This window comes from Pleurodeles waltl, chromosome 1_1, assembly GCF_031143425.1.
Source record: "Pleurodeles waltl isolate 20211129_DDA chromosome 1_1, aPleWal1.hap1.20221129, whole genome shotgun sequence".
Taxonomy (NCBI): Eukaryota; Metazoa; Chordata; class Amphibia; order Caudata; family Salamandridae; genus Pleurodeles; species Pleurodeles waltl.
The window spans coordinates 661,113,221-661,137,643 of record NC_090436.1 but is presented as its reverse complement, the minus strand read 5'-3'; the positions used below and the strand labels follow the sequence as shown (position 1 = coordinate 661,137,643).

General features: G+C 44.2%; 1 protein-coding gene across 1 annotated transcript in view; it reads right to left on the bottom strand.

Moving 5' to 3' along the window:
• Nucleotides 1-24,423, bottom strand: part of HSD17B4 (hydroxysteroid 17-beta dehydrogenase 4) — a 640,476-nt gene that overhangs the window by 349,250 nt on the left and 266,803 nt on the right. The window contains exon 10 of the mRNA XM_069226895.1: nucleotides 12,611-12,635. Coding sequence (XP_069082996.1) covers nucleotides 12,611-12,635 — 25 coding nt within the window. The remainder of the gene's footprint in view (nucleotides 1-12,610; nucleotides 12,636-24,423) is intronic.

Here is a 24,423-nt window from a genome sequence, read left to right as displayed (position 1 = left end):
TGCCAGCAGCCCATAAGCCACAGGGACGAAGGATGCCTTTCGTGCATCGGGGGTTCTAGCCTATTCCGGGCTTTCCTGCCACTGCATAATTTCCATGACTAGGCAGCCATTAAACAGAAAGTAAAATGTGAATTGGTTTGGGATTTTTGAGCAGTTCACTTCACTCCAGACTATCAGTTTACAAATGATCCACTTTATTTCAGACATCTAATATGCATGCATATTTTTTCAAATGTATGGCTTCTGTCCATGGCCAGTATGCTACCCCTCCTTTGTAATGACCAAGAGAAGCTCTTTGCTAACTCACAGCAGGGATAATTAAGTGCTCTGAGTAGCAAAGTGATTAATCCTTTCCAGGCACCATTAGAAAAACTGTCTCTCATCCCCTAGTCACCATCAAGTTGGACTATGGGAACACCCTCTACACTGCTATCACACCAAGGAAGGCTACAAAACACCCGGAACTCCACAACCAGACTCATCCTCAACCTCCCACCAAGAACTTACATCACACTCTAGGAGCTCCACCGGCTCCTGATCCACAACCGTGCTCAATTCAAACTCCTCACACACATTCTAGGCACTACACAAATCAAGCCCCACCTACCTGAACAGCTGCATCTCCATCCTTTAACCACCCAGATACCTCCACTTTCCATGGCTCTTACTTGCACACATCCCACGCATACACAGAACCAGATCAGTAGGGCGGGTACTCTCTTACATTTCTCATAAATTGTGAAATGGCCTCCCACTCCACATTAGAACCTCCTCTTCCCTTCTTCAGTTCACCAAGAAGCAGAATACCTGGCTTTTCAATTAACAAACTTTCCATAGGCTAGATACACACTCTTGCTCAGGGCCAGGATACCCTTGCAGGGTATAGTGCATGTCACAAATACACATACAAAAAGCAGGCATTACCAAGTACAGGTTCAAGGTGGTGTCTTCCTAGAATGTGAAGGTCTCCTGCCTCAGCTGTTTCAGGGTTCCTCTGCTTGGTGCTGGCATGGATGATGGATTTAACCCTATGGTGATGCGTTTTAATTCTTGATTATTTAGCTTATGTATATATTCATTGCTGATGTATTGCACATTTTTGTCCGTGATTGTTTAACTGCTGCTGATATCTGGGAAGTGCCTTAATAAATTCATTTTTCAGATTAAGAGTGCTGCATTCCTTGGCATCATTTCCTCTTAGTTTGCACAAGAGCAACACAGATGTACACGGTCATAGGAAAAGTTGCATTCATAAGTAATTGGATGGTTAAGGGTTCTGAGGTCAAAAGTGGATTGTTACTGCATCATGATGTAGGGTTGTTGAAGGGACCGCTCTCAGTCTCCATTTTAGATTTTTGTTTCAATTTGACATATTTTTCTAATGGTGACTTTTTACATATTTTTCTCTAACGCAATAATGTGATACATATGAATTTATTCTTGGTAGGCACGATCTTCCTGCAGTGTGTACATTTAGTTCAACGTCATACATCCAGAATGCGATGCCCTTCTTTTATTTTCTGTGCTTGGCAACAACTTTTTTATGGGCAAACTAAGAGCTGTTGTGCACCTCTGCAACAGTGCGATAAGGACAGCGTTTTATTATATAAACATCCATGCTAGTGAGAGGAGCATTTCATGCTGAGGTTATCATGGAACCACTGAGAACTGTGACTGAGATGCAGCCTTACTGACTCTGACCTTCATCTTGCAAAGGAAGATAGTCTGGACACTTACACCAGCTTCCTGACAAATAATACCAAGTTATGGGGGTTAGACTATCCCAATAGATCTGGTAGAGGGTGCTCCGCCATGTTCTCTGTAGTGCAGTATTAGTGGCAGATAGGAGAAGAACAACATTAACATGGTTGAATTGTATGTATTTTATCATAATAATGCTTATTACAACTGGGTCTCATCTGCTTAATCATTGCAGCTCATGTTTTCTTTGCAAGAATATGATCATTTCAATAACTGTTTTGAAAATGTATTATCACATCCTTCCTGTTTATAACTTCGGCATGCAAAAGTAATGAACGAAAGGGTTAGATCTATTTACACAAATTCCTTGAGCTATGTTTGAAGTTACCAATAACATCTATTACCCTTGTCAGGTTAGGGGTTCAAATGTGCTACTGTGAGATAGCCTAACAAAACAAACAGACATTTAATGATTATATATGTAGATAAAGTCTCTATATTGTGAGGTTCTGGTTGACATAGTTCTACTAAACTCTTAGTAACTGTATTACAAGGTTCTATACAGAGGCTGGTCTTTAGATCTTTCCTAATTTAGAATCAGGTTGGGGTGACCCTGATGTGGGCATGTTGTTTCAGATCAAGGATGCATAGGTGAGAATGCCTTTTGCCTTAATCCTCCCCTTAACACATCTTTATTTCCATTCTGAGGGTGTTCTGGCTGCAGATGGACTGCAAACCATCCAAGATAATGACCGTGTTAGCCAGAAAGACATGGGTGCCAGCTGTGATGGCTTTGTAGATGATACAGTTGGTTTTGAAGATGAAATGGTGGATGGCAGTAACAGGGACCAGTGTGGAGTCTGTCAGCATTGTAGCAGGGTTTTGCTAGCTGCAGATGCTACAAAACAAGAGCTTGAATGATAGTTCTGAAGATTCTTCCTTGTAGGAAAAGGTTTTGCTGGTCTTACTGTAGTAACATTAATAGGGTTGTTTCAGTTAAGGAAAATTCTCAAATACCTTGGGGATTTAGAATGCCATGAATCATGCTTAGGGATTTCTCTTATAATATTAAGATTTGGACTACCTTCACGTAGCTAGGATGCACTGGTCCCTTTGACAACAGTAACACTGTCTGGTTTGCAAATATTGCCTTCATGACAAAGTTCAGACACCCGTATACCATGACTCAAGGGTGCCTTGTGTTACTCTGGCAGACGTTCCATGGGTGGAGTTTGGGTGTTCTCCCAAATCCACCTATAGATTTTGGTGCATTCCCAGATTTACAAAGACTTCAAAATCCTGCCTGTAATTCAGGTACCCTTGCACAATGACGCAAGGGTACTTGTGGTGGCGCTAGGCTGAAGATTGTGTGCCAGCGCATTCAGAGAACATGAATGTGTCATATAATGATAAATATGGTGCATTCAGCACTTTTCCTTTCATGCAGCACAGCATGTTGTTGTGCTGTGCTGCGTGAGATATTGATAAAGCTGAGCCCTAATGCATGCACCCCCATAATGAATCATATGGTTCCTGTGTTAGTAAACAGGAGACCAAAGGGGCCCAAAGTCTTTAGGGTGTGATTTGGGGTGAATTACTTCAGCATATGTTTGGCTTTCCACTGTTTTTTCTGTTGATTTTGCAGCATCCGGAGGCCATTTTGATGGAGAATGTGCTCTGTATAAATGAGCATATCCATATCATACTAACATGCTAGTCACGCTTTAGACAAAGTGCGATTTAAAAGGCCACAATACCATTTTTTTTTCTAACATGCCAATTTACTCTCTTATGTAAAGGGTGTAGCCCTCTCTACATGTGCTTGCGTGTGAACATCATAATGATTTAAACAATCTATGACTTTAATGAGGCGACAGAACTATGTATGTTTCATACTTTAAATCTTCCAGGGAACTGCTGAGGCACAGACTGAGGGGACTGATGTAGGATGTTCTTTTGGAATTAAGATCAGGTCATCTAACTCCCATGCAATTGCTCAGTAATGTTGCAGGGGTTGCATTTATTACCTGTGTGCAAGGCTCAGTCCTAGTGGTTCATTGACATCAGGGTCCATATTATCCATTGTGCTTCTTGGACGCAATGGACATGTCCACCTCTAGGGCACAATGGTATTACAGAAAAGGCCACAGACGCTTGCGCATCCCTTTCTGTAATAGATAGCGCTGGAGCACATGTAGCACCAGCGCTACCTAGAGATGGGGGTTCTCATTTGCATGGAGGTGTGGCCCCATGCAAAAAAGGGAATCACTTTGCCTCTGTGCTATATTAGGGACATGGTCGCAGAGGCAAACATGCCCCTGGGAGGCACACTTTCAGTGTGCATCCTAAAGGCAGCCCTCTGGTGGGGAGAAACAGGGTCCTATGGACATCCCAGACATCCCCTTGCAGGCAGGGCAGTTACTCACTGCACCAGCCTGCAAGGGAACCTCTCTCCGTTCTTGAAAGTGCAGACAGCATGCCACCTGCACTGTGTACCGTGGAGCAGCTTTGAAGCAGCTGCTCAGTATTTCAGTGAATGTACTGGCCTGAGGGTTGCACCAGACCTACCAACTTGAAAAAAACAAAATTACTGTGTGCAAAGGGGTCATGGCCTTGGAGGGGTGGGACTTTATGCTGATAACTACCTTTGAGGCCCGTTTTCCCCCTTGCCCTGCCCCCATCAACCTCTGCCCCACTCGAATAAACACAAAGGTTGCTGGGGCTGCAACCTATTTCCTAGGGTGTTCTCACACCTCTTAATGGACTTCGCTTCTTTCAGCCTCCAAAGAGGCGCTAGGAATCCACACCTTTCGATGGCTTCCAGCTCCTCTTGCCTGCCACCGTGTGATTTTGGCTCCTCACCGCAAGACTGTGTGAAGAGAGCCAAGATAGTGTGACACACGGTCGCACTGTGTGAATTGGCAGGCCTGCAGCACGAGTTATCCGCTGCCCAGTGGAATGTGAATTCTATGTAATATGGACCACTGTCCCCGTTCGCACCTGCCGCACTTTTGGAAGGTGGGCCGTGGTGCAGACAGGAAAAGTGCACTGTATGTATAATACGGCCCCTGGTAGCTTTCCGAGGTATGGCAGAGAAACGTTCTTCATGTCAGACATTGGGTTGTGGGTCGTTGGCAGAGTGAATAAAGAGGCAACTCCTAATGCCAGTGGCTGCAATCTGCTTCCAGTAACCATACTGTTGTTTCCTTTGGCAGAACAGATGACAATAATGGTGGCACAACTAGTGCATCTTCCTCAGAACTTGGCGGAAGAGTGAACTGAAATAAGCAATAGGCAGGAACATGGACAGACCAGGCCAGAATATAACGTCCCAATTATTCATCTACGTTACGGAGAATCTGTTCTACAGCAGTGGAGCAAATCATGGACAATGTAAAACACACTAAATTTGAATACGGCTCAATTCTTGATGTCCTGAAAACTGAGGTCTAGCAGCATGGGAGTAAGAAAAACAATTTGTTTTAATCGCCAGGTGCTGCTAACAACAAATAAAATCCTTGACTGGTGGACACAGCCAAGTCTTTGAGCTTTTGTATTGACCCCAACCTCAGCTTTAGGGCTGAAACTGTGCGCTATATAGAGAGACAATGCTTAAAATATCAGAATTCAGGGCCACCATCAGGATTTTCACCTTTCTGGTCTCAATGGGAGGTAATGCTCACCTGGCTGGTTTCTCTGAGAGTCACTGGACTGTATAGATAAGTATTCTCCAGGCAGAAGCATATTTCTTCAAAAACCTTTGTTAGCATGACAGACCATTTTATCATTCAAGCATAAATAGGCTCCTAAAACATGGATGAATCACGTTCAGGAACTATCCACTAGGTAATCACAATCATGGTAAGGGCTCCATAAAATGCTTTTGGATACTAATGTGGAATCAGAGCAGAATGAGCCATCAGACAGCCTTCAACATTGCCTAAAGCACGCCTTTGCTAGGCCAAAGATGAAACAAGCAACAAAAGTTCAGACAATTTAGTTGCAGATGCTGCAGCCAAGCCACAAATTTGTCCCAATCACTGGAGTACAGATTTCCAAGATGACATCAACCACCTCAGGAGGTCAGATACAGTCAACTGCCGCCATTCAAACACCCCACATGGAGATGCAGTCGGAGAAAACCAGGGTGCAGCACCATGCCCTGTTATTGTGACAGAAGATCCTCCGGATCCTTCCAAAGCACCATCTGTATCGGAGGATATATGTTCATGCCCAGGGGTTCTGGGGAACACACAATGGTAAGGGCAAAGAATCTGAATCAGAGGGATTGCCAGAGGGCTGCAGCCCAAAGGGACCGGGCGTGGGCTTGGTCGAGATCAGGTCGAGTTTGTCAGACTTGGAGAGCAGAATGGGTTCAACCTCCTCCTTTGGTGCAGTAAGAGTCAGCACAGGAGTCTATGCAGACCCTGAAGTGGGTTTGTAGGGCACAGACAGCACCCATGGCAGACCTGCCTGCAGACGCCTGACTTTAGGTGGTTGCGGATCTTTGAGGTTCCCTAGTGCTGCAGAGTGAATCAGTAAAGTGCTGAAGATCTGCAGCACACCCTCACTAAAGGCCTCAAGCTGCTGCAAAGTGGACGACTGATCCGGAAATTCAGGATGCACTGAGACCAAGTTCTAAATCAGCTCCAATTGAGATCAAGAGTGAGACCAAAAGGCATGTTGACATCCTTCCACCTTCGTTAGAGTTTGAAAGAGAAAGGACGGACCAAGTCTCACTTCTTCTTAGATTTGTCTGATGACTGACCGCAGTGAAGATTTGCCACAAGAATGACTTCAGGAGTGGGAAGAGGCCCATCATTTTGACTCAGACCTGTCATTGTGTGGAGTCCCACTGTGTTTGATGACTTAAAGCTTCACATCGTGATCCCGTATGGCCTCCAGTTTCATCCCATGGCATCTGACACAAACCTCTTTTTGCAACAGTCTCTACAAGGGCTAAACCCTGTTCTGGCAGGGGACATCCCTTGCACACTGAATAATTGGGAAAACACTCAAAAAGAGAAAGGAGTAGCTGCGGATCTGAGCCTGAAGGCGTAAAAAAAAAAAAGGAACTGATGCCAGAGTGCATTGGTGGTGATTATATGGGGCTCCACTTCTAAATTTCAGAGTGGAATGACGTTGGCGCAAAGCTGTAAGACCCCATTTACTGGTATGCAGGGGTAGTGCTTTGAAGTTTCTGGATCCTGTTTGATGTCAGGAGAATATTCACAGGGTAACATATCTGCACTTAGAATTATCAATCAGGGCCTCTTTTACTAGTGTACTTCTACCTTTGCCTCAATTTCAACATCTTTATCTTTTGTCTTTCATGCATTGTGCTTGTTCATTCCTGCAGAATTCAGCATCTCTGGTAATAGTTTGCCACATGTTTGGCCACATGACCTGCAGAGATAAACAGTCATATCCAGGTGTCTTTGGTCCTTCCCATTGTATGAAAAGCTGGATTAAAGGTGCTTTAGAAGCAGCACTACAGCACATTAAAGCCTTAATTTTCTCTTCTACCTTCCTTATGGCAGTGATTTTCTTTCACACAAAGAAATATGTAATTTTCTCCTCTCATTTTCATTACCTACAACTCTGGGGCATTGTGCCTAGAAGATCAACTTCTCTGCAGTGTACTCTGGTGGCATATGTTATGTTACTTTATCACCATTTGTACAACACACCACTGCCATTTGCACGTCCCATGGCGCTTTCAGGGTTTAGGCTCCTTCTACTGTCTTATCATCTTTGTTGACTAATTCAAGGTTGTCTGTTGCCTGTTGTGACAGTATATGGTTATAGAGAAACTGACTATCCGAAGTGATGTTTATCAGTAGATCAAATTAATGATGTCTACCTTGAGTATTTTTGATCCAGGCATTTATCTTATTTGTGTATTACGTGCATGTGAAAGGACTAATCCATTTATTTTGTTTATTTTGATTATCAAGGGTGTGTTGTCCATCAAGGCAGTAAAGGTTGATCTGTTGAGGAGAATTATAGCAAACTATAGGGCTTTAATGGAACGTTATTCATGCAGAGGTGTGGTATGTACCAGTTTTATTATTAGGATACGCAAGTTTGTGAAAGGTTGCAGCAGTGCTGTTGGAGAGGATACTCAGCTAACTATACGTTTGTGACGCCCTACTGTGTGAATGAAGATGCCAAGGAGCCAAACGTTTGATGTAGGGCAAGCTACGGATTCATTTGGGTATAAATGTTCTGCTGAGGTGATAATGCCCAGTCTACTATATGGCTTTGGTGCTGTGTTGTACATGTGATAATGGTGTAGCGAGTCTAATGCATTTTACTGATTTAGGGTTGTTAGAAATGTGCTATCTAGTTGGCAGTGACTTGCATCCTGTCCAAGTAGTGATCTAGTCAGGGTAAGGGACTCGCACACCTAAGAGAACACCTGCTCTCAGAGGCAAGGTGTACACCATTTGTACGTGTGTGTGTGTGTATATATATATATATATATATATATATATATATATACATATATACACACACACACACACACACACACACACACACACACACACACACACACACACACACACACTGAAAAAACCACAAACCTACTCCACACCAGTTTAGAAAAATAGCCAATATTTACCTGAGTAAAACAAGACTAAAAGAACAAAAATGCAACATGCAAAAGTAAATATATACATTTTTAAAGATTAAATTTTAGTATAGCGCTTAAAAACACAATAGCTCCAACTGGGGCTATCACAGTGTCCTGACGGAGTCTCTTCCAACAGTCCGACGAGGGAATGCGGGCCAGTCATGGAGTTGCACGGACCCCAGGTACAGTTACACGGAGTCAGGGAGGTGAGGTGTCACTGGAGCCAGTGAGGCGTCTGTTTCTTACTGCTGCGCAGGAGATGAGGTGTTGGTTCCTCAATGAAGCTCCAGGATGCATCTCCGTCTTCACAAATTTGTTTAGAATTTAACTTAAGCAAGCAAGTAATTATGGAGGAAACTAGGGCCCTCATTACGACTTTGGCAAAGTACCGCGTCAGGATGACCGCATATTCGGCCATCCATCTGCGGAACCTATTACAAATTTCAAGCAGGGACAGAAGTCGGAAACAGCATTTTCGCCCACCAGCCCAGCGGGAAACACACCACAACATTGACACTGGCTCGTAATAGAGCCAGCGGCAATGTTGCGGTGCGTCGGGTGGGACAGCATCTGTCCCGCTTTTTTACTGCCTGTGATTCAGGCAGTGAAAAGCAAGACGAGGCTGTCCATGGGGGGGCCCTGCAACCGCCCGTGCCAAGTGCATGAGCAGTGCAGGGGCCCCCCATAGGACTGCTGGCACCCCCTTTCTGCCAGCCTTTGCTCAGGCTGGCGGAAACGTGGGTCATAATCCAGAGGGTAGCGCTGCCCTGGCGGAGTGAGACCTCCGGCACAACGAGGCTGTTGCTGGCGGCAACCTTGCAGTGCTGGCGATTAGACCATGGCAGATCCGCCACAGTCATAATATGGCGGTCGGACCGTCCCTGTTGGCAGTGGGCGAGCGCCACCGCAAGTCTGGCGGTCCACGGTCTCTTAATGAGGCCCTAGGTTTTTAAATTATTACAAAAAGCTCAAGGCAGCTTCCCCCAAGTCACTAAGGGGTTTGACCTGGTCCAGCATGCAGAATAGTCATCTAAGGAATGCGCCAATAAATCCATTCAGGCTGAGGGTGTCGATCAAAATATTAGTCTAAGCCTTCCTCCAAGGCAACATGCCAAGCTGCTTATGAAAAATGCAAGGCTGAGATCTGCAGATGAAGACTGCCACAATCTGGCTGCAAAGGTTCCTGCTGATTTATGCACTTTCTTTTATCAATCTAACAGGAGGGCCCGTTATGTATCTTACCCCCTGAAGCTGAGCTGGAAAAAAAGACCTATTTAGGTTGAGGTGCGGAATCATACCCCTAAAAGCCTACAAATACAGCTGTTTGAATGGCTCTGAAGCCCTGCATTGCAGGCTATGGACGTATAAATTAGAATCTTCACTGCACATAGTGTGTATTCGTAAAGAATTGAGGGGGCTGAGACGTTCCCATCTTTCGCATGCTAGGTATTTGAAAATGTCAGAATGCAATTGTGGCATGTGTAAGTGGATTACATTCTAAATTAACTATGATTTTTACATTTTTTGAAGGATGTTGGCATAGTCTTGTATAGGATCTCTTTGTCAATCTTAACAACATGATTATCAGAGGTTTTTTTTATTTTCCCTTTTGCTGGCTCTTTGCACTTTTCTTGATGCCTGCACTTTAATAATACTTTCTTGGTTGTCAGGGTATAGTGGGAGCGACCAGTGTTATGCATTGAGGCCTGTTGAATAATAAGGAGTGTTAAGTTTACATTGAATGTAACAAAGAGACAATATTTATTATGTTTTACTTTAAGTGTGTAGTTCGGGCTCATTTGAAAGATTAGGTACATTTTAAAAAATCGAATTTTTAGACTAAAGTGTTGAGTTAGCGTGATGTAATGGTATCCTTAAAAAATGCATGATTTGGTGGCTATATTAAGCCTTCCTATGTTGCAATATGAGAAAGATATATATATATAGAAACGTAACCTGTGTTTTCTTTCAATTTTTCAAGGACGCAAATCAACTGTAGTTTTTCTTGAACATTTTTATATTATGTTAGCAGGGGCTTTTGTTAATTGTTGATTAGTTAACATATTTGACTGACATTTGTTCTTTTATATTGTATGGTTTTAAGTAACTAAACAATACATTTCACCTTACCTTACTGCTATGCAGGGGAGGTGAGGATTTGGTTCCTTACGGTTGCAGGGGAGGTGATGTGGCATTGATTGCAGGACGTCGGTTCCTTATGACCCAATGGGGTCGATGAAGCCAGCAGGTCAAGATGTGAGGTGCCAATTTTGCGGTGTCGCGATCACACTACAGGGCCACAGGTGCTGCAGATGAGTTGAAGTCTGGTATCGCGGACGTCGGTGACATGGCAACCGGGACTCGTGCTGTGGTGAGACTTCAGAGGCGCTGCAGCGGCATCGGCCTGAGTTGCAGGTCACAGTTGTTGCACTCAGTGGGGACCACTGCTCCCATGCAGGCAGCGGCACGGAGTCAGACAGTGGCACCGGGTCCGAAGTCGGTCTGGAGTCAATGTGCTTAGTTTCTTCTTGGTTGCACCAGAGTTCACTTCCAAGGGCCCAGGAACTGGATTTGGCACCACTTGGCAAGTCAGGACTCTCAGCAAGAGAGCCCAGGCATTGACAGGTGAAGTCTTTGATGCCCCTGAGACTTCTTAACAGGAGGCAACCTCAGTTCAAGCCCTTGGAGAACAGGATGCGAAAGCAAAGTCCAGTCCTTTCACTCCCAGGACAGAAGCAGCAAGCAGCAGGTCAGCACAACAAAGCAACACGCAGTGGCAGTCCATCTACAGCATCCACCTCTTCCTGGCAGAATGTCCTCAGTCCACAAGTGTTCTAACTATGTGGTGTCAGAGGTCCAGTACTTATACCCATTTCTGTCTATGAAGTAGGCAAACGTCAAAGAGAAGTCTTTATAGTGCCCAAAAGCCTGTCTTTCCTGTTGTGGCCCCAGACACACTCCAGGGGGTTGAAGACTACTTTATGTAAGGACGGGCACAGCCCTTTTCAGGTGCAAATGTCAGCTCCTCTCACCTCTGTAGCTCAGGAAGACCCATCAGCCTGGTGATGGGCCATCAGGATAAGCAGGCACACCCCAGCTCTCTTTGTGTGACTGTCTAGAGTGAATGCACAAACAGCCCAACTGTCATCCTAACCCAGATGTGTATACAGCAGACAGGCATAGGCACAGAATGGTTAAGCAAGAAAATGCCCACTTTCAAAAATGAACTTCACCAAAAGATGCATTTTTTTAATTGTGCGTTCAGAGACCACAAACTCCATATTTCTTTCTGCTCCCAATGGGGGAAATTACACTTAAAAGATATTTCAAGGCAATCCCAATGTTACCTTATGGGAGAGAGAAATTAGGTTTTCGCTATTGCAAGATCTAACAGTATTTCACTACCAGGACAAGTAAAACACACCAGTACAAGTCTTATATTTTAAATGCACTGCACCCTGTCCACGGGGCTGCCTTGGGCCAACCGTAGGGGTGACTTGCATGTAGTAAAAGGGAAGGTTTGGGCCTGGCAAGTGGGAGCAATTGCCAGTTCAAAATGGCAGTTTAAAACTGCACACAGACTCTGCAGTGGAAGGTCTGAGACATGTTTACAGGGCTACTCATGTGGGTGCCACAATCTGTGCTGCAAGCCCACTAGAGGCATTTGATTTACAGGCCCTGCACACAAATAATGCACTTTACTAGTGACTTACTAGTAAATCAAATACGCCAATCATGGATAAACCAATCACCAATACAATGTAGACAGAGAGCATGTGTAGTTTTGCACTGGTTAGCTGTGGTAAAGTGCCCAGAGTCCTAAAACCAACCAACGCAGGTCAAAAAATAGGAAGAAAAAGGCAAAAGGTTTGGGGATCACTCTGCAAAAAAAGGGCGAGGTCCAAATTGGTTGAATTACAAATAAATATATTGTATTTGAGAAAGAGCTAATGTTGGGTTGTGAATGCTGTTGAACGTTGTAAATAGCCAGCTTGTTGGAAAAGCAGAATAGAGATGGTGGGGTGCTCTTTTTCATATATTGTTCTGAGAATTAGGAAAAATGCATAGAGTATCAAAACAGTAAATATTTTCCTATGCTACCCTCAAACTAGTGCATAGCAGGAGTAAGTGTTACTACTCTCTCAAAGTAATTCTCAATGGGGAGTCAATTCCCTTAAACAGATATCTGTCAAAACTGAAAAAGTGGGACCTCCTTTCATTATTAATTTGACAATATACTCCAATGAAAAAATAATGATACATTGTACTCACACTTTCCAATCCAACCAGCACCAACCTGCCAAAAAGCAAAACAGGTTATTGGTATCTCAGTCTCTCAAATAAAGTTGTCAAAAGAAACAAGCGGCCCACCCACTGGCTGAATTCATTCTCATGGTATATACTCTACAGGGTGCATCATTTCTAAACGTTAGAGCAGCAAAAAAGGACTCAAACTTTTGGCCAAGCCACTATGGTTTTTCTCACGAATTACTACAAGTAATGTACTGCAAAACCCAACAGAGGAATCCTATGAATTTTACTATGTCTCACACAGTCAGACTCCGATTGAATAGCTCACCCATTAAAAAGAATTAACTACAGAGTTCAGTGCTGATGGTACATGACTTCCACCCTTTTATGTAATGTCACAAAATCAGGAGTAAGGATTTTATCTGAGGATTTTTGCAAGTATTCAATATTTCACTATTTCCTGAAAGCTACCCTAGGTTTGAGGAAGAGATAGGATGAACAAGGACATTTCCACCCCAAGCTACTGCTAGCGAACAACTTGCTTTCTGTACATACAGTTACACAATTCAAATTTACGGACAAATGAACAAGTTACTTACCTTTGGTGATGCCCTTTCTGGTAGGTACTCTATCTCACAAGATTCCCCACCTTCCGAATTCCCCCAGGTGCCAGACTGGATACAGAAGGTTTTCAAGCAACTGCTCTTACTGATGGTACATGGCAGCATCAGACTATACAATTGCCGGACATTAACTCCAGAAGTGACACCACAGAGCTGTTTATCGAAGCCATCTTGAACCCTGATTTACCTTTTCCTTAGCAACTCTTCCTCACCTTCAGACACAGAGACTGTGACAGATTGGTAGACTGACAGTGTGCAAACTTAAACCTGGAACCTTTTTAGAACCTTAGAATTCCACTCCAAAGAAAAGGATGGCGGGAGTGTGGTAAGGAATCTGCGGTTAGGCAGAGTATCCACCAGAAAGAGAATTACCAAATTTAAGCTGTTTGTCCCGATGGACTTCTAACCACAGATTCAACACGTTTTTAATAAATACCAAAGCAGTACCTCCCAAACGGTGCAGGGTCTGAAAAGTAGACTGGCATCAGGAAACCCTGCAAGGCAGAGTGGGTGAAATGAGTCTTCCTGCTGACTTGATTGTCAAGACAGTAAAGCCTGGTGAAGTTGTCTACAGATGTCCATGTACAAGCTTAGCAGATGCCAAATGCCCAATCACCCCAAGCCAATGCCATAGTGTCTTGGCTCTGGTGGATTTAGATCAGAGGCCCTAAAGAGGCTCCTTTTTTGGCAAGGGCTTTTCCTTTCTTAGTACCAGCAAAGCCCATAAAAAACGATCCCACTCATTGTTCTTTATTGAAGTCAATGTAAAAACTAAGGTTTTTTTTTGGTTCAGAAGTTAAAGTTTTGCTTACTCTTCAGAGGGTTGTGGCAGAGCAAAAAAGGCAGACATAATAATGGACTGGTCCACATGGAAGAGCAATATCACCTTCAACAGAAAGGAAGTGCAAGTTCACAGCAGCAATTTGTCATAGGAGAAGGTGGTATATGGAGACTGTGCAAACAGTTCCTGTGAATCACTGACATGGCAATCAGAATTAATTGCAATGAGCAATATTGTCTTAATGGTCAGGAATTTCACAAGGCAGCTGGGCATACGCCCAAAGAGGAGGCATATCATGACTGTAGGGATCAAGTTTAGGGGCTGTTAGACAAAGTCGAGTGCTGAAGGGAACATTAATGCAAGACCTTTTTAAAAAAAAAAAAAGGCTTCACACCTAGTGACATCAACAACAATACACAGGTCGGTAAAAATCCTATTTAGTTGCACATCACATACACCAATGTAAGTCTCTTTGGTTGCAAATTAAACTTCTACCTCACTGATGACCGGTAAAAATGCTAAACCTTCCCTTGTTCAGTAGCTTTTTTTGTGTATTATCCAAATCACGGATTCCCTATCCAATAACTTGTGTCAAAGCTTGCAACTATAGTGCTTGGGATAATTAAGGCAACAGTATTTTTTATCATTTCGATCAACAAAGAGTTAAAATAACAGTAACAAAACAAAATATTGGTGGCGTACAACTCCTGTGCCTACAGTGACCTTTTGGATAGGAGGAAGGGGGGAGACAGGAGTTTGTGTAAAACCTGTCATGGCATTTGCTTGCTGTATGCCGCTGGCAAAAATCGGGACATTTCTGTATCCAAGATCGGTAGAGAACAAAAGAGGACATAGGGGGTCTCATTACACAAAGATAGACAAGGGAAAAACCTAGTCATCACTTCTGTGTATGTGCACTTAGACTGTCAGACTATTTTCCTAAAGCATGAACAGAAAAGTCATGAAGGAACCACGGTTACTCTTGCCAATCCATTGGCACTTGGGTGTAAAGAGGAGTAGTCTTTTCCTGTGCTGAGGGTGTAAAAGAAGTTTCAATGTTTCAGGAAACTTCAAAAAACTGAATTAGTAATGCTGGACTTGCACAACGGCTTTAAGGGGTGGGACAAAGATGTAGGCATAGGGATCATGCCTCTGAGCGTCCATTTGGAATTTACCATCTTTCATTCTTCACTTACCAAACACCTAATCATTTTGCAGCACATTCACAGGAGGCAGAAAGGCAACCAATTGCACCACAAAACATTAATTGAGGAAGAAATAAATCTGATGTCAACTCACCCATAGCTAATTGTGAGAGTCCCTATTAGAGAGGTAGCACACCATCAATATACCAAGACACCAAGTTTTAACTCATAACACACATTAACAAACAGCTGAATACAAAGGTCAGATAGGCTAATTTCTCATTCTTATAAATTAGAATTACGAAGAGAAGAAGAGAGTAGGACGATTAGGAGAAATCTAGATGCCATAGGAAGGGTTCCAGCATAAGTGCCATTTTAAACACAGTTTTTTAGCCCCAATTAAATACACTAATAGTAGAAAGGCAAACACCTCCCATCCTCAATGTGAATGTTGGCTAGGTTGATGGTTCCTCAATAGCCTTGCAAATATGTATCAAGAGATACTTCCATTCAGAGGAGCAGATAGCCACATCCAACCCCTGAATTGCAAGGACCATAGCCTCAGATATTTGGGTCCAATATTAATAAACCCAACCCCACCAAGAAACTGAAAACTTAGCACCCAACACAGACAAAATGCTTTTAAGACTGAAGCTGAAACATTCTCATCCCATGATTCAAAGTATGATCTATTACACAATAGTTATAGATTGGCTACTGTATCAAATGACAGGGACCAGGCGTTCAAGGTTCCAATGTAAAATGTATTCAGAAAAAACACCACTGAGAAAACTTATAGCACAACATACAATTCTCCTACTGCTGAAGGTTCCTTCAACATTTCAATTCGGAACTTAATACAGAAAATCAGGCAAAAGAACAGGGGTGGTGGATAATGGTGAAAAACAGGTAGACAAAGTGAACTAAAACGAAGTATACCTTGTCCCTTAAATGAACAAAGTTTGTAAAGAAAATAGAGTACAGGAAACTACAACATCACTTTACAAAGCCTTTATCGTGGTACACAGGGCCTCAAGGTATTCCTAGGTTTGTGGTCACTATCATTACTTTAAGATTCAGCCCAACCAACACTGGGAAAGGAGATTTAGTGGATTACAAATTCTGTTCCAGCTTGGTAAGAACAAGATGAAATACCACCCATTTTTTGGGGCATCCCCTCCCCTCATAAGTAACCTTCTTTGCCCTCTGGCACCAGTCCAGATCGAACTGCCAGTCCACCAACCCGGGGGTGGTTGAACTTCCCAGGCTCTCACTATGCTACATCTGGCTATCCCTGAGGCCAGTCACAGCCAAATTCCTTGATATTTGGGCCATGTGGTCTACCCAGAGATCCCCAACAGGAACCACTTGGGGTCCAGGGGTATCTCCAATGTTGAGACTTTCAACATTATATTCTTTTAATAGGGGTGTAGGAGGCTGCCCTGGTTTGTAGTGGGTACCTATGGTACTTACACCTTATACCAGGTCCAGTTATCCCTTAATAGTGAAGTGTACGCAGTGTCTAGAAGCCAGGCTCTCTAGAGGTAGCTGTGGATGAGCAGCCAAGGCATGGACACATACAAAGCTCATGCAATACCACTGTACTCACACAGTACTTACACACATGAAAGAAATCACTCAGTGTTACAAAAATAAAGGGACTTTATTTTGGTGACTCAAATACCAAAAATACCATAGAGACTATGCTCCCTTAGGAGGTACGTAATACACAAATTATATACACTAGTATGCAGAAATAGGCATACAAAAAGTTAGAAAACAGTGCAATTAGTGAAAATCACAATAGTTAGAAATGGGCCTAGGGGGAACACAAACCATATACTAAGAAAGTGGAATGGGAAAGGTGGTCTCTCACCTAGGCAAGTGTAGTGTGTAGACGGCCACTGGAAGTACTAGAAAACCCCATAAGTACCAGAGCCCAGGAAAGTAGGAGTAAAACAGTTACTTTCCTAGAATACACACAGAAACTAAAAGAAGGATTATGCAAGAACCAGAAGAGACTGAAAGACACCAACAGTGGATTCCTGGACCGAAGGACCTGTGGAAGAAGAAGACCAAGTCCAAGAACCACAGAAGAGTCCAGGAAGAACAGGAGCCCCTGCTAACCCGGATGAAGGTGCAAAGGAAGAACCACTGGTGAAGAAGAACAGTCAGTATTGCACCCAAGAAGAAGGAGTCGGGTTCCCAGCTGGTGCAAGTGATGTCTCACACCGGATGGAAGATTGCAGTCTGGTTTGTATCGCTGGAGTCCACCAACAAGCCTTGGTAAACTCAAAGCACGCAGCTAGTGGAAAATGGCACAGCCCGGGACGAGGAAGGACCAGGTGGACTCTACCCAGGAGGAGGAGTCGATGGGGGCACTCAGCAACTCAGAGAGCACACAGAAAACCAGGTAGCATGCACAGGAGTCCCACAGCACGGGGACAAAGAAGGTGCAAAAGTAGGCCCATGCAGCACTACGATAAAGGCTCCCACGCCAATGGAGTACCACTCAGGAAGCTGTGCGTTGCAGGATAGTGTGTTGGTGCTAGAGCTACAAGATGCACGAAGAACTTCGTAGAAGGATGCCAACAAGCCTTGGCAGTTGCAAAACAAGCAATGCACTGGAGTATTGTCTTGCGCGGGGAGGCAAGCTCTTACCTCCACCAAAGTTGGGCAGTGGGACAGGAGGACCATCAGGACCACTTCACTCCACCACCCATGATGCAGCATCCACGCAGCTCAGCAGGAGAGGGGATCCACGCAACCGGCTGTCGTTGCAGTCAGTGCCTGCTGAAGCAGGGGAGTGACTCCTTCACCCCAATGCAGAGGATTCCTGCTGGAGTCTTGCAATTCGACTCTGAGGAACCACCCAAAGGAGAGATCCTAAGTAGCCCTGAAAAGGGGATAGTCACCTAACCAAGTAAGCACCTATCAGGGGAGGGCTCTGACGTCACCTGCTGGCACTGGCCACTCAGATGCTTCCAGAGTTCCCTGCCAACTTTCCTACAAGGGGGCACCCCCAGAGTGTGTGCATGAACATGCCTTCTTCGTTGCAGCCTCTCAGGCACAATGGATTTGCCACTTTACTTATTTTGTTTAGTAGTGTCCGAGAGCAATAAGACCTATGCAGTATTTTCAGCTGAACAAGTCAAAATCGGGCCCTAACGTCTATCTCCTGGGGTTCCCAGAGGGCTTCCTCCCATTCGTCGTCCCTGATGTCTCACAAGTTTTCCTCCAATGCCTCCCTCAGTCTACCCAGCAAATCCAGTGAGTTACTTACCAGTTTTTTGTAAATCAATGAGATGGCTTTTTCTTGAATAGTTTTAGTGAGAATCCTATCCACCAGGGGAAGGCCTCTGGTAATTACTCCCCCTCCTGAGTATGCCTCCAGAGGTCCTCAAGGCTGATTATGGCCTGTTCCCTCCTTATTTCCCCCAGGTGTTTAATCCCCAGCAGTTCTCATTTTCTGAATCCCTTTAGCCCTCCTATCTTCGCCAGTAGGTAGCTGTGCCACAGTGAAGAGAAGCCTGTAAGTTTCTCTTTCCAACCCAGATAACTATTTGCTTTCCTTCAGGCCCTGACCACCACCAGAGTGTGAGGTGGTAGGGTCCTTCTCTCGTCTTGTATCGTTCAGTGGGTCCATCCAAGTTCTTATACAGGGGAGGGCCCCAACACTATCAGAAATGGTCTCTACGGCTCCTCCTGGCTGTCCTCCATAGTGGCTGTGCTCTTTGGGTGGTATGACCTCCCCCCTCAGGCCAAATAAAAGGCCTCCAAGCCGCCCGATCACAGAGGTCCCAGGTACACTGGGCCCACCCCGATGCAGCACAGTCAGGCCTGCAAGATCACCTCCCCGGGGGTCGCAGGCACAGGGGTGGGCCCGGGCCTGGGTAGGAAGCAGCCCGACAGGAAGCAGCAACCAGGAAGGGAGAACACCTCCTCTCTCCCCCATCTCACTGCAGATTCAGCCCGATTCTCCCCCCTCGGGCCACTCTCACCATCTCCGGTACTCTGCTTTTCCTTGCCCCTACCGGGTTATGCCTCGTCCTGGTCTCGGACCTCGGGGGCCGCCACTGGTCCACCCACCTAACACGGTTAGCGGCCCCCTCTCTGTCTGGGTGCGGTGGGCTGTGCAGCCAGTGCAGATGCTGGCTTTCATGTCTGTTGATGCCTTTCAGGTAGGTCTCCTGCCCGCCGCTCTGCCCATTCCTTTGGCGCCTTTAGGTGCCACCCGCCATCTTGTCGCAGGTTGTGAGGGGAAGTTATGACAGTCCCTCCCCACTGTCAGGCGTTCCTCCGCTCTTTAATTCGTTTTATTGTGTGCCAGAGTAGACATTGAGCACAGATCGTTATCCTTTTCATGCGCTTTAAGAGGATTTTTGTTGGATTGGGGGTTGTTTGTTACAGGCGGTGGTGGTGATAAAGCTTTCTCTATCTATCTTACACCTCATTTTACCAGCCTAGTTAACTTAATCAGGCTGTCACCCCCAACAATGATGGAAGTCCACAACTGGATTATTCTAAATCAAGGAAAAGATACATCATGATGCACCTCATACGAGTAGACAGAGCTTCTAAACAAGATGCCAAAATATATTTGAAAATATTGTTCACCAGGCTGTGACCACTATTCCCACAACTAATTCATACAGGCCTCCGCAGTGCAGCTAGGGTAAGGGGCACATGTACATGTAAACATGTGTGCACAGACATGTGCTGGCTGTGCATTTGAGTATCGTTGTGCACAGCCCAGAAACTGCACAGGCAGCCTGGCACTGAAGGGACTCTGCAAGGATAGGTGTTGACCTTGGGTCGGCCTTATAGTATTAGTAGGCGTTCATAGATAGGTCAGTAGGGTTTACTTGAAAATCTGTAGTGCGTCATTGCATTACATACATAGGTGAAATCTGAAAGTGCAGTTTTGCTAGTCTTAGCCCTACATAGTCCAGCAAGTTGTCAAACTGGAGTATAACATGAACACGGAGTCTGAATATGCACGTCCTAATACTGTATGTGTACATCTTATGGGTAGTCAAGAATTGTCAGTTTTTCTGACTCATATTCGGATTCCAAGCCTTTTTCCTCCTGGTTGGCCAAGGGAATTAATCTGCTGCAGCAGAGGGAAAAAGGACCTCACCACACAAATAAAGCAATTAACAGTGATTATCAGTGATTGACTCATTTCCTGAGAAGGAAGGTGCGGAAGGAATATCTGCATCTAATAAAAAGCTGCCCTGTGTTGTGACAACCATAGCCCACTGAACAAACGAGGAAGTCCAGACATCTGGAGCCAACACTGGAAGGGCTCCCCTTTGAAGTTTTGGTAGTAAGATATCTGGCAGTGATGTCCGCACCGGGTGGGCCTCAGAGGACCTCCTCACAGACAAAACTTGATGGCACCATACTGGACTGCCTAAAAATGCTGCGTAGGAGGATTGGAACTGGGGAGGGGGGATGAGGTACCTGACATCTAGGACTTTCTATCCACACTTGCAAATTCCTGCACTAAGGAGAGACAGTGAAGAAGGCCCTGGACCTGGGCAGCCACTGCAGCAGAGACCATGGACAACAAGGAGAGCCATTTGATGCCCTGCTAAAGATTCTGTTTCCAGCTGACCCCCAGGACTAGATGGGTCTCTCGAGAGCCAGCGCTGCTGGTCTTCTGTGCGCCATGTAGATCAGTTGGGAGAAAACCAAGAAGATATAGACTCCACTGCCACCCATGGTTACCTTCAGGACAGCCAAGAGGCTCTGAGAGTGCACAAAATGCCCCACCAGTAGGAGAGGAACACCAGGAGTAGGGAGAAAAAAAAGACTCGTGCAGGGTGCTAGTAAAATCACCTCCTCATAAAGTGGGTCTCAAAAGCCCATGCAGCCTGTCTTCTGGTGGCTAGATCTTCCAAATTGCCTCAATGGGGCCCAAGTTATGCACCCATCTCCTTAACCCCACATAAGGAGCAGTGTCCCAGGGATCCCATCCCGCATGACAGGAGGAGAGAAGCTCTCTCCTTCCACTGCTCCCTGGGTGATAAGGGCCCGAGAGGGATGATGTGCTTCTTTGCCGCCCCGTGCCCATGTCACAGAGGGTGCACTACTACTGTGAGCTCCTCATCTGCGCTTCACATAGAATGAAGAATGGCTGGCTCTTGCACAGGCTGCTGGAGCGGCCAGGATCGACGGGGGGTCTTGGGGCTCACCCCACAGCCCAAAGCGAACAAAGGCATCTGGGTGCCACAGGTGAGAACTGGAGTCTTATGTTAATCATAGTAAGCAGTACAATGCCAAACATAGCTTGGAAAAGCTCAGAACTTTCACATTGCTAGCCAGTTCTGATCAATTAGAAAGGACCATATCCAACCAATCAGGAGGCAGCTCAGATAGAAGTAGCTCTCTGTAACAATATTGTCTGGGCAACAATGGAGCTATGAGAATGAGATGGTGCGGCTCTCGTTTCATTTTTCTCAAAAGCTTTGGCATCATGGGAAGTGGGGAAAACATAAGTGAAAATTCCTGTACAACCTATCAAAAAGGCATTCCCCCACTACCTCTTAAATGTACCCACTTGCACAGAATTGACATTTGTAGTTCTTGCTCATCATGCACAAGTCTATGTCTGGTTTTGCCCAGCGATTAAAGATGTTTGGTTTGTTAGTTGGTGCTGGTTTAGTTCCCATTGTGGCATTCCTTTGATGGCTTGCTGAAACTGTCAGGCCATTGGTTGTTAATTCCAGGTATATGTTCCGCTTTCAACATATCTGATTGTGAACAGTTCACTCCCACATCTTTTGTGCTTTCTTTGAGAGCAGAAATTATTTTTCCCCCTAGTTTGTTTACATAGTGTGAGTGCTGAAAATATTACTAATAAAATTTTTCATGTATTCTGTATTTGCGTAGAAAATGAATGAACGTAAAAAATAACATGCAGCTTGAATATGTGCCCACTTGAATGGCCATCTACTACATAATGATTTATTAAAGGCATATTAATTATTATTTAGAACATATGAATGTGAAAATGCAGAAATATGTTATACTTATGATTAAATCTTATGTATTTGCTTAAATTAACTGTAGGCCTCTACTTAGCGAGGTTTAGGCCTTGGTATTATACAGCCTCATATTGAAAAATGTAATTTAAGAATAAAATATGATCTCATGCTAGATGAATTATAAAGATGCATTGTTCTAACTGAAGGCTGACCAAATCTTAGTAGCAGCAAAAATGTTTTTCCTGTCCTCACAAGAACTGTTTGTTAGGAAATGTGTGTTGAAACCTGAATGTTCTAAAACTGTTACAAATGTTAACTCGAAATGTGTGAGAAAGCGATGTTTCCAGGAACTATAATGGATATACTGATGGTAGGACGGAAAGATATTAAAGTTGCTTCTTGACGAGTCGCATGAGTCTTTGACCAATGACAATGTGGGACAATTCTAATTTAATCGCACTGCACTAAGAGTTCTCGCTCTGTCTTACCCAGCAGAGATCTATTCCAATCGATACTTGACTTTTCTCGTGCATCATGCGTGATGCTGGTGCTTACTTTCGCACTCGATGCTTAGACCTAGTAGCGCCTTTGCTGCCTACCTTAGACAGTTTCTTTCTAATGGTTCGGAGAGCTTAGAATCCCCGATTCTGAATCATTACCCCTTTTATGTCCCGTTTCCATCTAACTGATGTCCGTCTGACGAAAACTATCACCGCTTGCTGATCCATAAGGACAAGTATATCAAAATCGCAAATGTCTTTATTGTTGATTTGTCTTTGGTTTCTAGGTACAAACTGCTGCCTTTTAATAGAGCCATAGTTAGTTGTTTTCCAAATGTATGTTGACTAAATACTTTTGCATGAAGCCCAAACATGCTGATGCTAATCTGACATTAGAGAGTTTTCCTCCTTTCAACTAATTTACTATTTGATGTTACTCAACTGCCGAATTCAAATGCATGTTATTACCATTGCACAATTACTCTTATTGTTGATTTGTACTATGGCTTTAGAAGGATTATTTGTTAACGCATTAGTTAAATTAAGATTCTTTAAGAGAGTCGGTCAACCAGTGTTCTTATACTTATATCATGTGGTTTTGAGATTAATTTATGTGACACTAGCATTGTTAACCTAGGGGAATACATTTTCTAATTGATACTAAAGGCGTGATTATCCATGGCCTAATGGATCATGGTGTGTGAGAATTACTGACTTCAAAGAATTCCTATTGTTTGTTTGACGATATTTATGATATGTACAGATTAAGGGTGTGAACATCTTAAACGATTTAAAAGGTCCAACAACCCTTGAACGCATCCCCTTATCAATTAACATATAGAAACCAATGAGGTCAGATGCGCTCGCAACAGTACGTGGTTGACATGTTGTCTGTGTAAACCAATACAGAAGAAACTGTTATTCTGAGGAGGAAAGATAGAAGGTCTAGGGCCACTACTCTGAAATCCAATACATTGGTGTGTAGGTGAGGTTCTTGTGGCAACCATTTTCCAACTGAACTGATTTTAATTATGTTGTCAAAGGAACCTTGACTTTGTCTACTTCCTTCTGGAATGGTCTTAATTGAAGGGAAAGAGGGATAAGGGGGGGGGAACAAGAGGACATCATACCAAGGAATAATTTCTAGAGGCATACTGAAACAGACTATTTCTTGAAGTCGTTGACTAGATCGAACTACGTTCAGTATTCTCACTCTGGGAGGGAAAGGTTTAGTGGGGTTTGTTTCCTGACAGCTCATAAAAATGTTATTCTTTTGTTCAGATTCAGGGAAGTCTTTTTCCTGTTGTGCGTCAAACCTAGATTTCTGAATAACTGCAGACCGGCTGCTGGAGAGTTTTTGGTGATTTTAGAACATGACCCCATTACGAGGCAATCGTTAAGGTAAGGGAAGATTTGGTGTTTCATTCTTCTCAAGAAAACCACTACTGTGGCCATAAACTTCTTAAATATTTGTGAAGTGCAATTGAGGCCAAATGTGATTACTCCAGGAAGTCCTTCATCAGCACAAGGTTCTCTGTAGGTCATCACCAAAGTGATAAAATAGGGCTCCAAACATACTAATACTTCTCCCTTTATAGTACAAAAACAGCACCAGCGCCCAAGAGTTACCACGTGTTCCTTCAAGGGCCATGTCCCTGCATTCCCATCACTACCACCACCTTCCGGATTACCTTCCCGAAACCTCTAAAAAAAGACATTAAAACCACCTCAACCCACGCCATATGATAATCCGCCATGGCCAACTGACATTTTATGGCAATAGCCAACACCAC